Source organism: Anabrus simplex, chromosome 14, assembly GCF_040414725.1.
Source record: "Anabrus simplex isolate iqAnaSimp1 chromosome 14, ASM4041472v1, whole genome shotgun sequence".
Classification (NCBI taxonomy): domain Eukaryota; kingdom Metazoa; phylum Arthropoda; class Insecta; order Orthoptera; family Tettigoniidae; genus Anabrus; species Anabrus simplex.
The window spans coordinates 20216433-20233354 of NC_090278.1; the positions used below are offsets into that span (position 1 = coordinate 20216433).

A 16922-nucleotide genomic window follows, 5' to 3' on the forward strand; every position below is an offset into this window, starting at 1 on the left:
AGCCACATAAGATATATGATTGAAGTTCACAACACTCAATGAACTGAGTTTAGGAACCGAAAGCAAAGAAAATTCAACTAATTCTCTGAAATTATCTCTACGGAACTACTGGAGCATGTGTTGGATATAATCGCTTGCAGTGCTTGCACTGGCGGGACCACAAACTACCACGCTGTAATGGCCGAGTCCTCACACTTGATCTTACATTCGTCATGATAGTAGTATAAGGTTACAATTTTGTGGCGCTGATATTCGAATGTATAATTTTTATTAACGTGCCAGAAATCAACAACACGGAGCTGTTGCCATTTCAGCACCGTTTTAAGGGCCACTGACCCAAGCCGGGATTTGAACTTGCGAACTCCGACTAAAGACAGCGACTCAACCAACTGAGCCACACGAAAAGGAGGCGTTTGTGTTTATTGATATAAGTATTTTTACAAAGGCTTTAGGGGGGGGGGTATTTATTAAGGCGTAAGTTTTCCAACTGTCCTAAATGCATGAAACCGGACGGAAAAACTAGCTGGAAGCTAAAGAGACTTGCAGGGGTGTCGCGTCCTTCTCTGTTCATTTTTCCAAACCAAACTCCATGACGTAACATACCAGAAGAGCCATCACATACGAAGCGACGGCTGTTCAGCCCAAAGACCTGCAGATTACGATGTGTCGTGTGGTCAGCACGACGAATCCACTCCGCCGTTCTTCTTGGCTTTATAGACCGGGGCTCTTACGAGACGGCCCAGGGGCGCTTTCGTAAGATGGCGGCTATACTCACGCGCTTATGAGATGCCTAGAGGCGCTTGCACAAGATGGCGGCTATACACATGCTCTTATGAAACGGCCTACGGGCACTTGTGTAAGATGGCGGCTATACATACGCGCTTATGAGATGCCTAGTGGCGCTTGCACAAGATGGCGGCTATACACATGCTCTTATGAAACGGCCTACGGGCGGTTGTGTAAGATGGCGGCTATACACATGCTCTTATGAAACGGCCTACGGGCACTTGTGTAAGATGGCGGCTATACATACGCGCTTATGAGATGCCTAGAGGCGCTTGCACAAGATGGCGGCTATACACATGCTCTTATGAAACGGCCTACGGGCGCTTGTGTAAGATGGCGGCTATACATACGCGCTTATGAGATGGCCTATGGGCGCTTGCGCAAGATGGCGGTTACACACTTGCTCATATGAGACGGCCCGGGGACGCTTGTTCAAGATGGCGGCTATACACAGGCTCTTATGGAGAAAGCTGGCCCGGCGGCATACTGCGCAGGATGGCGGCTATACATAGGCTCTTATGAGACGGACTAAGGGCACTTGCGCAAGATGGCGGTTACACACATGCTCATATGAGACCGCCCGGGGACGCTTGTTCAAGATGGCGGCTATACACAGGCTCTTATGGAGAAAGCTGGCGCGGCGGCATACTGCGCAGGATGGCGGCTATACATAGGCTCTTATGAGACGGACTAAGGGCACTTGCGCAAGATGGCGGTTACACACATGCTCATATGAGACCGCCCGGGGACGCTTGCTCAAGATGGCGGCTATACACAGGCTCTTATGGAGAAAGCTGGCCCGGCGGCATACTGCGCAGGATGGCGGCTATAAACAGGCTCTTATGACACGGCCTATGGGCGCTTGCGCATGATGGCGGCTGTACACACGCCCTTATGAAGAAAGCTGGCCCAGCGGCCTACTGTGCAAGATGGCGGCTATACACAGGCTCTAATGGAGAAAGTTAGCACAGGAGACTTCTACGCAAGACGGCGTGTATACATAGACGCTTATAGCCTCCTCCTCATCCTCCGATGGGGAATAGCCGCGTTCTTCTTCCTCCTCCTCCTCCTCCTCCTCCTCCTCCTCCGACGGTGCACAAGAGGTCAGCTCATGGTTTTATGTCTCTGTCCGACAAGTCTACACATGCATAACTACGACAACGCGGTCTTATGCTTAAGGATTTTCGCATTACGGGAGTGAGCACGTGCTATTCTGTTTTTAACCTGCAGCGATGACGTCATCATGCTTATACATGTTTAGACTTGTTCGAACTGTATTCTCTTGGAGTCAACTCAAGAGAGCTGCCTCAGGGGCTCACAACTTATAACTTATGACTTATTAGTTTGATCAGCCTGACATTCCATAACTGAGGCAAGTGCTGAGATATAAGATAGCTGATATACTCTATTCGTACAGACATAACTGGAGAGCTGCCTCAGGGGCTCACAACTTATAACTTATAACTTATGACTTATTAGTTTGATCAGCCCGACATTCCATAACTGAGGCAAGTGCTGAGATATAAGATAGCTGATATACTCTATTCGTACAGACATAACAAGAGAGCTGCCTCAGGGGCTCACAACTTGTAACTTAAGACCTATTAATTTTACCAGCCTAACTTTCGGGAACTGAAGCGGGAGCTAGTATGCATGACGGCTGCTATACTGTAATCTCATGGGCTGAACACTAGAGAGCTACAACATGTAACTTATAGCCCATTAGTTTTATCGCCTAACTTTTGTGAACTGAGGCAGTGGCTAGAAGGTAAAATAGCTGCTCTACATTGGATATATTAGACTAACTTTAAGGAGCTGGGCTATCGCTCATCATAGTAACCAGCTACCGTTCATAACTTTAGTCTAGCACAGGAGCTAGTAGCGATACATGAACTTTAAGGCGCTAACTTGGGGAGAATTGTGCTATGGCTTTTCACGTATTAGGCTAGTGCGGGGATATCATCCTCCTAACCGAATGCCCTTCCTAACATCAGTCTAGAGCAGGGGCCCTTGCGTATACATAGACTCTTATTGGACTAACCCTGCGGGGAGAACTGCACAAGGGCTCTCGAGGAAGGATAGTCGCTGAAAGCTAAAAGCATAATCAGAACAATGAGATGTAGATAAACATAGAATGTTGCTAACTTTGTTACCTTGTTAGAATTGCTAAAGTTCATTCAGTGTACGATTGCAAAATGCTAAACTGAAAAAAAATTGTGCTACACATAATAGGGAATGGAACCCGGTGGTCACGTTTTATCAGAAGGGCAAAAGGATTCTTCTTCTTTCTTCTCCTTACAGTGCCCTCCACCTCCACCTAGTGCTAAAGGTGTAATGGGCTAAACCGAGCTCGATAGCTGCAGACGCTTATGTGCGGCCAGTATCCAGTATTCGGGAGATAGTGGGTTCGAACCCCACTGTCGGCAGCCCTGAAGATGGTTTTCCGTGGTTTCCCATTTTCACACCAGGCAAATGCTGGGGCTGTACCTTAATTAAGGCCACGGCCGCTTCCTTCCCACTCCAAGCCACTTCCTGTCCCATCGTCGCCATAAGACCTATCTGTGTCGGTGCGACGTAAAGCAAATAGCACACACGTAATGGGCTAAAGGGCTAACGGAATAAAGGGCTACAGGCTAATGCGCTAAAGGGCTAATGGGCTATAGGGCTATAGGGCTAATAGGCATAAGGCTAATAGACAAAAAGGCTAAAAGTTTGAAGGACAAAAGAGCAAAAGGGCAAAGAGGCTTACAAATTCGTAGTATTTAGAGTACCTCTTTTCTCTTTACCCGGGCTTGAGAGCGGCTCTACATCTAGAGGTGGAGTTAACATCCTAAGGAAGGGAGAATGTTGGAAAAGATTCTGTACCAATATAGCTACTCAATCTGCTATATGCTACAGGATGACTTAGGTGAGTTCTGGTAAAGTAGGAAGGTGGTTAGGGTGTTGTACTGTCGAGAGAGAGAGAGAGAGGTTACAGATAAGGTTGTTTACTTTGAAGAGCTATTACTCAATAATAGCTGCACGACGTTATTCTTGTTCTATTTCAACGATATCTGCTTTATACGCTGTGTAACCAGCATCTTGATAGGCTCTTAGCAGCTGCAAACTTTTTACGAGTAGATTAACGTCCTTATGTATCTTACGTCTACATGGGGTAAGGGAGCTTGTTGTGAACTTTGAACCTGCATACAGACACTTGATCTGTAGGGACTTGTTTTCATGTAATACGTGCTTCTGCAGTAGCGTTTCCAGGTACAAACTTAACTTGTTTTGATATCAAAGAAGCGTTGAAATCTTCTTCTACTTCATCTTGTACCTCTTCTTGAGATGTTTGCACAGCGACAGAAAGGGTTATAAAATGAAGTAAAATCATAAAGCTCTAATGGCAAAGAAACATTGAGATCTCCTTTTTCTTCTTCTCCTTTTCTTTATTATCACTATTATCGTCAACATCCTCGTCCTCATCATCACCATAATCATCTTAGTTCTCTTTATCTCGAAATGTGTAACAGAACTTGTGGCAGGTCGAGGCTACAAGGGAGAATTAGAAATCACTCGCGGAGGTGTACTTTTTAAAGTATATCAATATTTGAATCGAAACCGACTTTCAACCTATTAGGTCGTGTTACGTGCATTCAGTAGGTTTTGAAGAGATGTTAAGAACAGAACAAAAATGGCCATTCTGACACCAGTGGAATCCGAACACAAAACCTCCCGATTTCGCGTCGATTGCTCTATCAATTGAGCTATGGTGGGCTAAGCCGTTTTTGTTCTGTTAGAAACGATCTAAGCTACAGGTCTGGCACTACTGCCATCACACTGTACAGTTCGTTTAAGTCGCCCGTTGAGGGCCACCATAGCTCAATTGGTAGAGCAACCGACGCGAAATCGGGAGGTTGTTCGTTCGGATCCCACTTGTGTCCGGTTCACCATTTTTGTTCTGTACTTAACATCTCTTCAACACGTACTGAATGTACGTAACACGACCTAATAGGTTGAATGTCGGTTTCGATTACAATTCGGTTGTGAAAGTTCAATATTCTTAAAATCAGTATTTGCTTGAATACGGTTGAGCGCTTTATATTTCCTTCTCGATGTAGCTACATTACATGCGGCTTCGTGATGTTCAGCGTTGTATCTTGAACTCTCTTCCACAATGTTTGCATTGAAAGATTGTCCTACAAGTTATCTCATGACGTCTCTTGCGATAGCCTCGGGTAAATGTTCTTCCACACTCTTTGCAAATATAGCTAGAAATGGGTTGACCATGACGGGATTTATCTTCTGCTAACTGATTCTCCCTTAAAAAAACAAGTTAGATCTACAAGACACTTACTACTCTCTACTTCCACGATGTGAACAGCACAACGAATAACAGTAAAATAACACAAAAGCGTAAAACCTATCTCATACACCTGATACAGGTTAGGTGTGGAGATAAGATGAGATCGTCAAGGAAGAGGGAAGCAGTGAGGTTAGGCCATGTCAAGATGCCAGCAGTGAGGTTAGCGACGTTTTCTTGTCCAAAAAGTGAGGTTAGGGTCCGACAAGTTAACCGGTTAAGAGGAAAGCAGTGAGTTTAGACCCTGTCAAGATGCTAGCAGTGAGGTTAGCGACGTTCTCTTGTCCAAAAACGTGAGGTTAGTGTCCGACAAGTTACCCGCTTGCATCTTGACAGCTGTTTAAATTCCGCGCCTACGTCATTATGAAGGCAAAATTGTGGTTAGGGTCTGTCAAGCTAGCCAACAGTGAGTATGGCCATCTTTAAAATCCGCGCAGAAGTAATGCACGTAGTTAGGACATGTCAAGATTGAAGCGGTTAACTTGTCGGGTCCTAACCTCAATTATTTGGACAAGAAAACGTCGCTAACCTCAATGCTGGCATCTTGACAGGGTCTAACCTCACTGCTTCCCTCTTCCTTGACTATCTCATCTATTGTCCACACCTACCCTGTGTGAGGTGTATGAGATAGGTTTTACGCTTTTGTGTTAGTTTACTGTTAATCGTTAAGATGTTCACATCGTGGAAGTAGAGAGCATCAAGTGTCTAGAAGATTTAACTTGTTTCTTTTAAAGAAGAATCAATTAGCAAAAGGTAAAGCCCGTCATGGGTCAACCCATTTCTAGCTATATTTGCAAAGAGAGTGGAAAAATATTTACCCGAGGCTATCACAAGAGACGTCATGAGATATCTTGTAGGACAGATTTTCAATTCTAATGTTGTAGAAGAGATTTCAAGAAAGCATGCAACGCTCAACGTCACGAGACCGCATGTAATGTAGCCTCATCGACAAGAAAATATAAAGCGATCAACCGTATCCCAGCAAATACTAATTTATTTTTGAGAAGTACACTTCCGCGAGAGATTTTTAATTCTCCCTTGTCTCGACCTGCTACAAGTTCTGTTACTAAGCACACATTTCGAGATAAAGAGAACCAAGATGATGATGAGGAGGATGCTGATGATAACAGTGATAATAAAGAAAAAGGAGAAGAAGAAAAAGGAGATCTCAATGTTTCTTGCCATTTGAGCTTTATGATTTTACTTCATTTTCTAACCCTTTCTGTCGCTGTGCGAAGATCTCAAGATGAGGTACAAGATGAAGTAGAAGAAGATTTCAACGCTTCTTTGCTATCAAAACAAGTTAAGTTTGTACCTAGAAACGCTACTGCAGAAGCACGTATTACATCAAAACAAGTCCCTACACATCAACTGTCTGCATGCAGGCTCACAGTTCACAACAAGCCTCTGTTACCTCATATTGACGTAAGACACTGTAAGGACCCTAATCTACTTGTAAAACGTTTGCAGCTGCTAAGCGCCTTTCAAAATGCTGGTTACACTGCGTATAAAGCAGATATCTTCGAAATAGAACCAGAATTACGTCGTGCAGCTATTATTGAGTAATAGCTCTTCAAAACAATCACCTTATCTGTAAGCTTTCTCTTTCTCTCTCCCTCTCTCCCTCTCTCTCATCCTTTTAGTACAACAGCCTAAACAACTTCCTACATTCCCAACCCTCAACTAAGTAATCCTTCTGTAGCATATAGTAGATTGTGCAGCTATATTGGTAGAGACCTATCCAACATTCTCCATTCTTAGGGTGCTAACTCCGCTTCTAGCTGTAGAGCCGTTCTCAAGCACGGATAGAAAGAGGAGAGGCAATCTAAATACTACGAATTTTAAACCTCCTTGCCCTTTTGCCCTTTTGTGCTGTAGCCCTTTTGTATATCATCCTTTTAGCCCCCTAGCCCTTTAGCTCATTAGCCCTTTAGCCCTTTAGCCCTAGGAGGAGGAGGGCACTGTAAGGAGGGGAAGAGTCATTTTGCACTTTTGCCCTTTTTCCCTTCCGATAAGACGTGACCCCTGCGTTCCATTCCCTATTATAGACAGCACGATTTTTTCGGTTCAGCATTTTGCAATCCTACACTGAATGAACTTTATCAGTTCTAACAAGATTGTAAAGTTAGGTCATAGCAACATTCTATGTTTATCTACATCTCATCATTCTGATTATGCTTTTAGCTTTCAGCGACTATCCTTCCTCGAGAGCCCATGTGCAGGTCTCCCCGCAAGATTAGTCCCATTAGAGTCTATGTATACGCAAGGGCTCCTGCTCTAGACTGATGTTAGGAAGGGAGTTCGGTTTGGAGAATGAAATCCCCGCACTAGCCTAATATGTGAAAAGCCATAGCACAACTCTCCCCAAGTTAGCGCCTTAAAGTTCATGTATCGCTACTAGCTCCTGTGCTAGACTAAAGTTATGAACGGTAGCTGGTTACTATGATGAGCGATAGCCCAGCTCCTTAAAGTCAGTCTAATATATCCAATGTAGAGCAGCAATTTTACCTAGTAGCCACTGCCTCAGTTCACAAAAGTTAGGCGATAAAACTAATGCGCTATAAGTTACATGTTTTAAAACCCTGAGGTAGCTCCCTGGTGTTCAGCCCATGAGATTACAGTATAGCAGCCATCGTGCATAGTAGCACCCGCTTCAGTTCCCGAAAGTTAGGCTGGTAAAATTAATAGGTCGTAAGTTACAAGTTGTGAGCCCCTGTGGCAGCTCTCTACAGTTCACTCCATGAGAATACAGTTCGAACAAGTCTAAACATGCATAACCGTGATGACATCATCGCTGCAGGTGTAAACAGAGCAGCACGTGCTCACTCCCGTAATGCGATAAGCCTTAAGAAAAAGATCGCGTTGTCAAGGTAATGCAGGATTAGACTTGTCAGATATACATAAAACCATGAGCCGATCTCTTATGCCCCGTCGGAGGAGGAGGAGGAGAGACGCGTCTGTGGCCAGGCGGAGGATGAGGAGGAGGCCATAAGAGTCTGTGTATAGCCGCCATCTTGCGTAAGCGCCCTTAGTCCGTCACATAAGTGCTTATGTATAGCCGCCATCTTGCGAAAGTGCAATTAGGCCGTCTCATAAGTGCCTGTGTATAGCCACCATCTCTCACAGTAGGCCCTGGGCCAGCTTTCTCCATAAGAGCCCCTGTATAGCCGCCATCTTGCGCAAGCGTCCCTAGGTCGTCTCAAAAGAGCATATGCATAGCCGCCTTCTTGCGCAAGTGCCCCCGGGTCATCCCATAAGCGCGCATGTATAGCCGCCATGATACGCAAGCACCCTGGGCCTTCTCATAAGAGTCTGTGTATAGCCGCCATCTGTAGCAAGCGCCCCTGGGTCGTCTCATATGAGTCTATGTATAGCTGCCATCTTGCACGAGCACCATTAGGCCGTTTCATAAGAGCCTGTGTATAGCCGCCATCTTAATCAAGCGCCCCTGGGCCGCCACATAAGAGCCTGTGTATAGCCACTATCTTGCACAAGTGCACTTAGGCGGCCTCGTAAGAGCCTATGTATAGCCGTCATCTTGCCCAAGCGCCCATAGGGCATCTCGTAAGAGCCTATGTATAGTCGCCATCTTAAACGGGCGCCCCTTGGCCGTCTCATAAGTGCCTATGTATAGCCGCCACCTTGCGCAAGCGCCCCTAGGTGCCCTCATAATAGCCTGTGTACAGCCGCCATCTTGATCAAGCGCTCCTGGGCCGTCTCATAAGAGCCTGTGTATAGCCGCCATCTGCGCAAGCGTCCTTAATGTAAGACCGAATGCCCTACCTCGCCAATATTAATTTTGTATACTTTATGTTCCTTTTTCTCAGAAACTGGTAAAGATAAATGCATGAAATTTTTACAGTATATTCCTCAACTCTTACTAGGTGCTGGGATCTACAATCGGAATTGTGGTTCAATAAATGTGGCAGTAATGATTTTTTGTTTGAAATGATATATTCTAATAACAAATATCATGAACAATGAGGCATAACTCTTAAGTTGTTAGTCGCAATGTCCTGATTGTAGATCCCCTGCTGTATTGTATACACATTAAGTACCTGTCAAAATTTCATGGTTATACATTGTATAGTTTTGAAGAAAAAGGAACATTTGTTGAGATTTTTTTAGTTTCAAGAAAATCAACTCCAAGTTGAAGAGTGAAAAAAGTATCTTAAAACTTACTCCATACATTTTCCTAGACAAATTAGAAACATTCAGCACCATAATCTGACTAGTCACTGGCTAACCTGCTCCTTTTTCCTACTTTCTTGCTTCTTTTGTTGCCATATTTGCCGCAAATTCTGATTTTTGCACCCTTAACCATTCAAGCACTTTCAATCCAGATGCTGTATGCTTTCCTACTCCCAGTTCTTCAAGAACCATAAGTCTGCCTGAATTCCCAGGATTTAAGGTTATTACAGCACATGTGAGCCCTAACTTTAATTTATTATATCCCACAAATCCTAATTCAGATGATATTACTAAAAAACTGAAAGAAATGTGAATCCACAACAAGGATTCAATACACATATAAATTTATCGCCAATTATTTGTTTGTAAACAACAGTAGGCAGACATCTTAGAGCGCAACAGTATAGCAAACTTCTGGAGCTTTAAAATGAGCCAAACCACAGCCTTCTAGGTCAAGAAGTTCTTGATATATCAATGACTATACCAATTGGTGCAAGATGAAACGAAAATCCATGCAGTGTAGATGAAAATTGAAAAAATAATTAAAACTACTTCTAGGACGAATTTGCATATAAATGATACACCAAAATGTTCGTTAAATTCCAAATTGTAACATAAGTCAATAAACGAAAATAGTCATTTTTTCAAATTTTGGCATTCGGTCTTACCTTAATCCGTCTCATAAGGGTCTCTGAACAGCCCCATCTTGCGCAAGCGCCCTTAGGCCGCCCCGTAAGAGCCTATGTATAGCCGCCATCTTATGCAATTGACGTCGGGTAGGGCATCAAGCCGTAATACTGAGTTTAGGCCCCTGCAAGATGGTGTCTGTGAGGTTAGGCTTGCTCTCTTATACAAATCCAAAAAATCAGCATTATACAACTACTATACTAGGGGGCAATGACCTCGGGTCAGAGCCCGCATAGCTACACTACTAGAAATGCTGACGCTGTATCCAGAACTCTCACTACTCCCCCACTGACGTAGCTCCAGCACGAGCACGGTGAAGACCACACTAGTAGCACGACGTAGCTCCAGCACGTGCACGATGATGACCACACTAGTAGCACGACGTAGCTCCAGCACGAGCACGATGATGGTGACCAAACTAGTAACACAACGTCACTCCAGCACGAGGACGATGACCACACTAGTAGCACGACGTAGCTCCAGCACGAGCACGATGAAGGTGACCACAATGTGGCCAACATGTCGACAGCAGTAGAAGCACCACAATGTTCCCATTTGGCCATAGACCATCGTCGATCCTAAACCTACTTTGACTGTGAATTCATTCGTTATAAAATAATTAATGCAGTTATCAGTCACAATGTGTTTTCCAGAACGCGTTTCAGAGCTTACATCCTATCGTCAGATGCTGAAACTGTTGCTCCATATGATACACAATCAGAGGGTTGAGCATTAGAAGGGCACTGACTGTAATTTCGTAACATTTAAAGGGAACAAAAAGAAAGCTTGTAAAATCTGTGTTTCATGGCATCTTTTATACGGAAGTTGTACTTTAGAAAGGCATGTCTACATTCTATTGAACTACTCTACTGGTGTTCTTCTAAAACAATGCATTATTGTGAATAAATTAACAATAACCTGCAAATATTGGAATATATACAGACATAAAACTGTATCATAGAGAAAAAATATTACAGTTTTTCAAAGTTTGGACATTTTCTCTTTTCATAATTTATTTATAGTTCTATTTGTGGCACACGTTACTGATAACACAAACCGCTATATTTCTTTGAATTTGTTTTAGGTCGCACCGACACAGATAAGGCGATGAAGGGATAGGAAAGGCCAAGGAGAGGGAATGAAGCGGCCGTTAATTAAAGTTCAGCGCCAGCATTTGCCTGGTGCGAAAATTGGAAATAACGGAAAAACATCTTTAGGGCTGCCGACAGTGGGGTTCGAACCCACTATCTCCCGGATGCTGGCTCACAGCTGCGCGCCCCAAATCGCACGTCCAACTCGCCCGGTATTGTAGGTTTCTAGTACTTAAATATTCCAAGTTCCCAATTCGTCGTTTGGTCTCCATTTTTCGTGTTCTGCTATTCCGGAAGGGAATCATTCCAGTTTCTTGTTCTCTGGTACAAATTCCATTTCGTTTTGAGGTCTTCTATTTTAGCCTCATTTACTGGTATTCGCCCTTTATATTTCCGAACAAGCGCTCGAAAGGTACGGGATCGTCCAATGTTCCGAATGTTGAAAGTTCCTTTATAATAATAATAATAATAATAATAATAATAATAATAATAATAATAATAATAATAATAGTAATAATAATAATAATATCACTTAGTTTTATTCACAGAAGCATGAAACATCAGCAGTTGTTGCATATCTGCATGTCACAGCATCAAATATACAAAATATACAAAATTCTCTCACTGTTTTGCAGACACAACCAAAAGGGATGAAACTGAACACTTTCAGAGCTTTAGACATTTATAGACATCAATTAACAGATCCTTAACACATAATCAGATAATAATGAAAATGCGTATATGAAACTAAGCTTTAGCAATAACTTTATATTTCTGAGATGACACACACCTGTAGTTGACTCAACTAACTCTCAATGTACATAGCCGCTTATCTTCTGTGGCAGCACCAGCGTGTATCACAGAACTTTAATTGTACTCCTTGGATCTCTTTGGTAGGAGCGAGTATTTTTTGTTTCAGTGTGTAATCTTCGTTGTATCAAACTTGTATTTTAGAAGATCTGTTCATATAGCATGGGGCGGAATAATAACATTTAGATTAAGTAGGATATATCACATTTGGCGACGGCGACAGGACACGTCTGTTGTATTCGAGTTGCTATTTCACTGAACCTTGTTTGTGCTATCGGGTTTGGTTGTTATTGACTATCGTCTATTCTTTCGGAGTAGTTTTCTTTTTCCGGCCATCGTGATGACGACTGTAAAAGAGGAAGACATTTGGAAATCAGCCGTGAAGAAGCGTGGAATTTTAAGGTCAGTATTCACGAAGCACTCTGACGCCGTCATAGAAATCATTAGTAAGAAAGTCGCTGTAGACGAAGTTGTATCTAAGATTTCCGTACTTGACGTCAGGTATGACGATATTGTGGCTCTCGATAATGATATACAGGATTTCCTTTATTTAAGCGAGTGTGCCGACGAGGAAATCTTACAAGAGTTGGAGACAGTTGATGAGTATAAAGAAAACTATTGTACACTGAAAGGCAAGGTTGGTGAATTGAAGAAGTCCCAAGTAAATGTGGCACGACCTGTTTCCGAGTCATTCGATTCGGGAAGACATCCGCTTAGGTTATCGAAGTTGGAACTGACTAGATACTGTGGCGAGATCTCTCTGTGGATTGGATTCTGGGCACAGTTTTCCCATATTGGTAGCGACCCGGAACTTTGTTACGAGCAAAATTTCCAATACCTTTTGCAGGCTACAGTACCTAAATCGAGGACCAGATCCATTGTAGAAAGTTTTCCGCCTTCAGGCGAGAATTATGACCAAGCGATTCAATCACTGAAGGAGAGGTTTGGTCGTAAGGATATCTTGGTTCAACGTTACATTAGGGAATTGTTAAAACTAGCTTAACTGCCAGTACTTTATGACAGATTGGAAACACAGCTACGTGCATTAGAATCGTTGCAGAAAAAATCCGATAATTACGCTGCCATTCTTTTCCCGTTAGTGGAGTCATGTTTGCCACTAGAAACGTTGAAGCAGTGGGAGCGTACCAATGGAGATTGTGATAGGACCTTAGAGGAGCAGATGGATAATTTAACCGTCATGGAGCCAAGAGCCGATCTAGTCGGCCGCTCCCCATCAGCTGGAAGAGGCCAGAGCTCCGCCTCCACTCTACTACTGTAAAGTGCCAGGCCGTTTTCAGAGGAAATACATGTATTTTAAAATTCGCGTATATCTACCGGTGTATAGCAAATACCGGCATGAAATTTTCTACATATCGACTACGTAGAATAAGAAACTGGTTTGGAGAGATATAAAGGGTCAAAGACCTTTTATTGTTGATTTATAGTTGTCGATAACGTTTATTTTTAGGAAGAGAGAAATATTTTCGCACTTTCTCTCTCAATATCTACTTTGAAAAAATAATTTACGATACAAAAGAATATACGTAATTATGTATAATGTATTTCTAAATACAATTCTATAGAATAACTAATTTGAACGAGAAAAATAAAAACATAAAAAATAAAAATTCAAACATATGTCACTAGTAAAAACAAGGCAATTTTACTCAGCGATAAAATTCGCGTGAGTGTATCGATCTTTGGCAAATACTGACAACAAATTTTCTATGTGCGGACAAGACAGTATTAAAATAATTCTGAATTATTAAGTAAGTAAAAAATAATAGTTGATATTATAGTTTTTGTTTTCAGAAAAATAGTTTCTCGTTTTCGGTTGTAGTATATATTAGAAAAATAATTTTACATTACAACAGAATTTACGAAATGAAGAAATATATGGCACTAAATCCCTGATTTGCTTTAACCTACTAAGTGACCGCTGCTCAGTTCGGTACCTGCACTTTACGAGGTGAATCATGGTCAGTGAGACAGATCCTCTCAGTAATTATTCTTGGTTTTCCAGACCGGGGTCCTCTCACCCTCAGATACCTCCTCAATTGCAATGACTTAGGGTCATTTAGATTGAGTGAACCTCGAACCAACCTTCAGGACCAGGCGAAAATTCTTGACCTGGGCGGGAATCAAACCCATGACCTCCGGGTGAAAGGCAGGCACGCTACACTTAGCCCGCGGAGACCTGCATTTAGGTAATGATAGAGGGCTAAATGTGGCTATAAGGTTTAGCAGAGAGTAAGTGAAAAGTAAATTGAAGTGTGATATGGGCGGAAAATCAGACGGTAGGGCATGTTTAGGTCCAAGAACTTCCTTGAAGGAGACATGAGGTTGAGGAATGTTGTCGGGTTCATTGGGACAAATTTCCACAAAATGTTCTCCAGAGACATCATCATCATCATCATCATCATCATATTCGTTATCACTAGTATCATCTACCACCATATTCAGAGTAGCTTTAGTGCTGTTAGACACAATTAAACGTCTCTTCTTTAGCTGCGGTGATCCCGCGGACGTGTCTGGTATAATTTCATCGCTACTCTCTGAACTAAATTCCCTATCGCTATCCGATAAATCATCAGCGTTAACTTCGCACTGTTCTAAATACTGCATTAATCTATTGTCACCAATAGCTGCTGAAAAATTATCACGTGAATAACATGCCATTTTCCTGTCACACATCCACTCACTGCAAGGAGCAATCTCTTACTGACCGGTTAGCGGTATTTGTAAACACAGGAAACGACTCTTGTGAAAGGTATAACACCCTCTTAGAACTACCAAAGCAAGGCCAGGCACACAATAACGTGTAGCCCCTTTACTACAGGTTGTAACAAAAGTATCCACTCCACTATAGGTTGCCTCAAAATTACGTATATCACAGAATTTTAAGCCGGCCGATGTAATCGGCTCTGGCAACTTCCGACTGGATTGTTAACGGCCGACCAGATCGGCTCTGGCAATTTAAAGGGCGGAGCTCACACTACCGCCTGGCACCAAGAGAGTTAATTACTTTTGTCAAGAGAGAAGTACAGACGGAAGAGCGCGTGGCCCTTGCTAGTACTCGTTTCGGTACTTCTAACTCGCAACCGATGGATAGAGGAAATTATTCTCCTTGTGAGACTCAGCTATGTGCTACCGCAGCTGACTTAGCCAATCTCAGTCTTACGAATCAGTGCCTATTTTGTGAAGGCGAACATAGTACCACTGACTGCCAGAGGGCCGTAACCATGTCTATTGATGAGAAATGGAAGCTTCCGGCTCAGGCTGGTTGTTGTTTCGCCTACACCAAGAAGGCCATCTTGCAAATCGATGTCGGGCGAGATGTAGTTCTTGTAGAGGGCGACACATTCTGGTGATGTGTAGCAAAGTCACGGCCAGTTCAGAGGTAGAAAAGAGAAACGTTGTGGCACGTTCTTTTCCGGAATTAGATCTCCTTGCTGTTAATTATAACTTGAGTGTGTGATGACTCAAATGAAGTGTTCTTGCAGTCCTTCGCTGCTATTCTGCACAATGGTTATTTGCAGCGAATGGTTCGTGTTTTAATAGACAATGGATCACAAATGAAATGAAGTATAATGTCATTGGTGAAGAAAGTCTGATTCATTCTCTGTTTGGAGGCTGTAACCTTGGATTGGTGAGGCACCGATATTATAACGCTCATCTACGAGGGTATATTTTCAGTACTGGACCAAGCCAACATCGCTTCGTTAATCCCGTTGACCAGACCCAGCACGGAAATGGAGGAAGAGCTTCAACAATTAGGTTTCAAGCTCACTGAAGACATGCCTGGGCCCATAGATATACTGCTAGGAGCTGATATAGCGGGCAAGATCTGGTCAGGCAATAGAGTAATTCTTTCTTCTGGTGTTGTGGCTGTTGAAACTTTATCTGGCTGGACTCTAATGGGCAGTGAGAAGAAGACACCCATTGCCAGCTGCTGTACCAATCTTGCCACAACCTACACTATGACAACTATAATTGACGGGGACATTGCTGATCTGTGGAAACTTGAGGCCATTGGTACCTGCGACCCAGCTGAGAAGCAGGATAGAAAAGCTAAGTGATTAGCTGAATTGGAACATTTTAAGAGTAGTGTTGAATATGTGGACGGTCGATACCAGGAAGTGGCAGAGGGTCGGCTGGTGAGAAAAACAAGAAAGATGCGCCGTTCCAACAATTTATTTGAAGATTACGATTCAATATTTCGTGAATGGTTGAAGCTTAACATTATTGAAAAGGTGAAGGAGAATGGTTGGGAATACTACTTGCCCCGTCGTCCAGTGGTAAAAGAGACTAGCAATAACACAAAGGTGGTGTTGCTATTCTTTGACGCCTCTGCAAAAATTGCTGGTTTTCCTTCTCTTCATGAATGCTTGGAGCAAGGACCGAATCTCATTGAACTGTTACCCAACATTTTGATACGATTTCGAGAGAAAACCGTGGATGTCTCAGCGGACATGGAGAAAACCTTTCTACAGTTTGCGATTCATCCTGATGATAGAGACTATCTCAAGTTCCTGTGGTGGGACCGTGACGGCAGTTTAATGACATTGAGACACTCCCGCGTTGTTTCTTGTGTGACCTGTAGCCCTTTTCTCTTAGCCGCACTCCTCGATCACCATCTCAGTAAATGTGTTGAAAGTTATCCGTAGAAGATAGTGCAATGTTGAACAAGTTGAAGACCGGATTCTATGTCGATAATTTAGCTATGAGTGTAGACAGTCCTTCAGAAGCTGAGTATCTGCGGACTCTTGCTACATGTGTTATGGCTAAAGCAGGATTTAATCTCAGAAGGTGGGAGTTCTCAGGTGACTGTTCTGAAGTGTTGGCTCCTATGCTAGGACTGAAATGGGATCGTAAGAGTGACAAGCTCTGTCTAAACATCAGTTGGTAGTAGAAAGCTACTCAGATGGGCTGTCTTACGAAGAGGAACGTTATCTCCACGACACAGAGAATATTCGACCCAATTGGCTTTAGTGAACCTGCAATCTAGAGTTTGA

The 16922-nt window shown here is 43.0% G+C and overlaps 1 protein-coding gene across 1 annotated transcript in view; it reads left to right on the forward strand.

Annotated features, from left to right (window-relative positions):
* The window catches only part of LOC136885208 (zinc finger protein 397-like), a 112725-nt gene extending 96739 nt beyond the window's left edge, over positions 1 to 15986 (forward strand). Inside the window, exon 6 of the mRNA XM_068230261.1 lies at positions 15604 to 15986. Coding sequence (XP_068086362.1) covers positions 15604 to 15986 — 383 coding nt within the window. The remainder of the gene's footprint in view (positions 1 to 15603) is intronic.
* Positions 15987 to 16922: the final 936 nt, after the last annotated feature.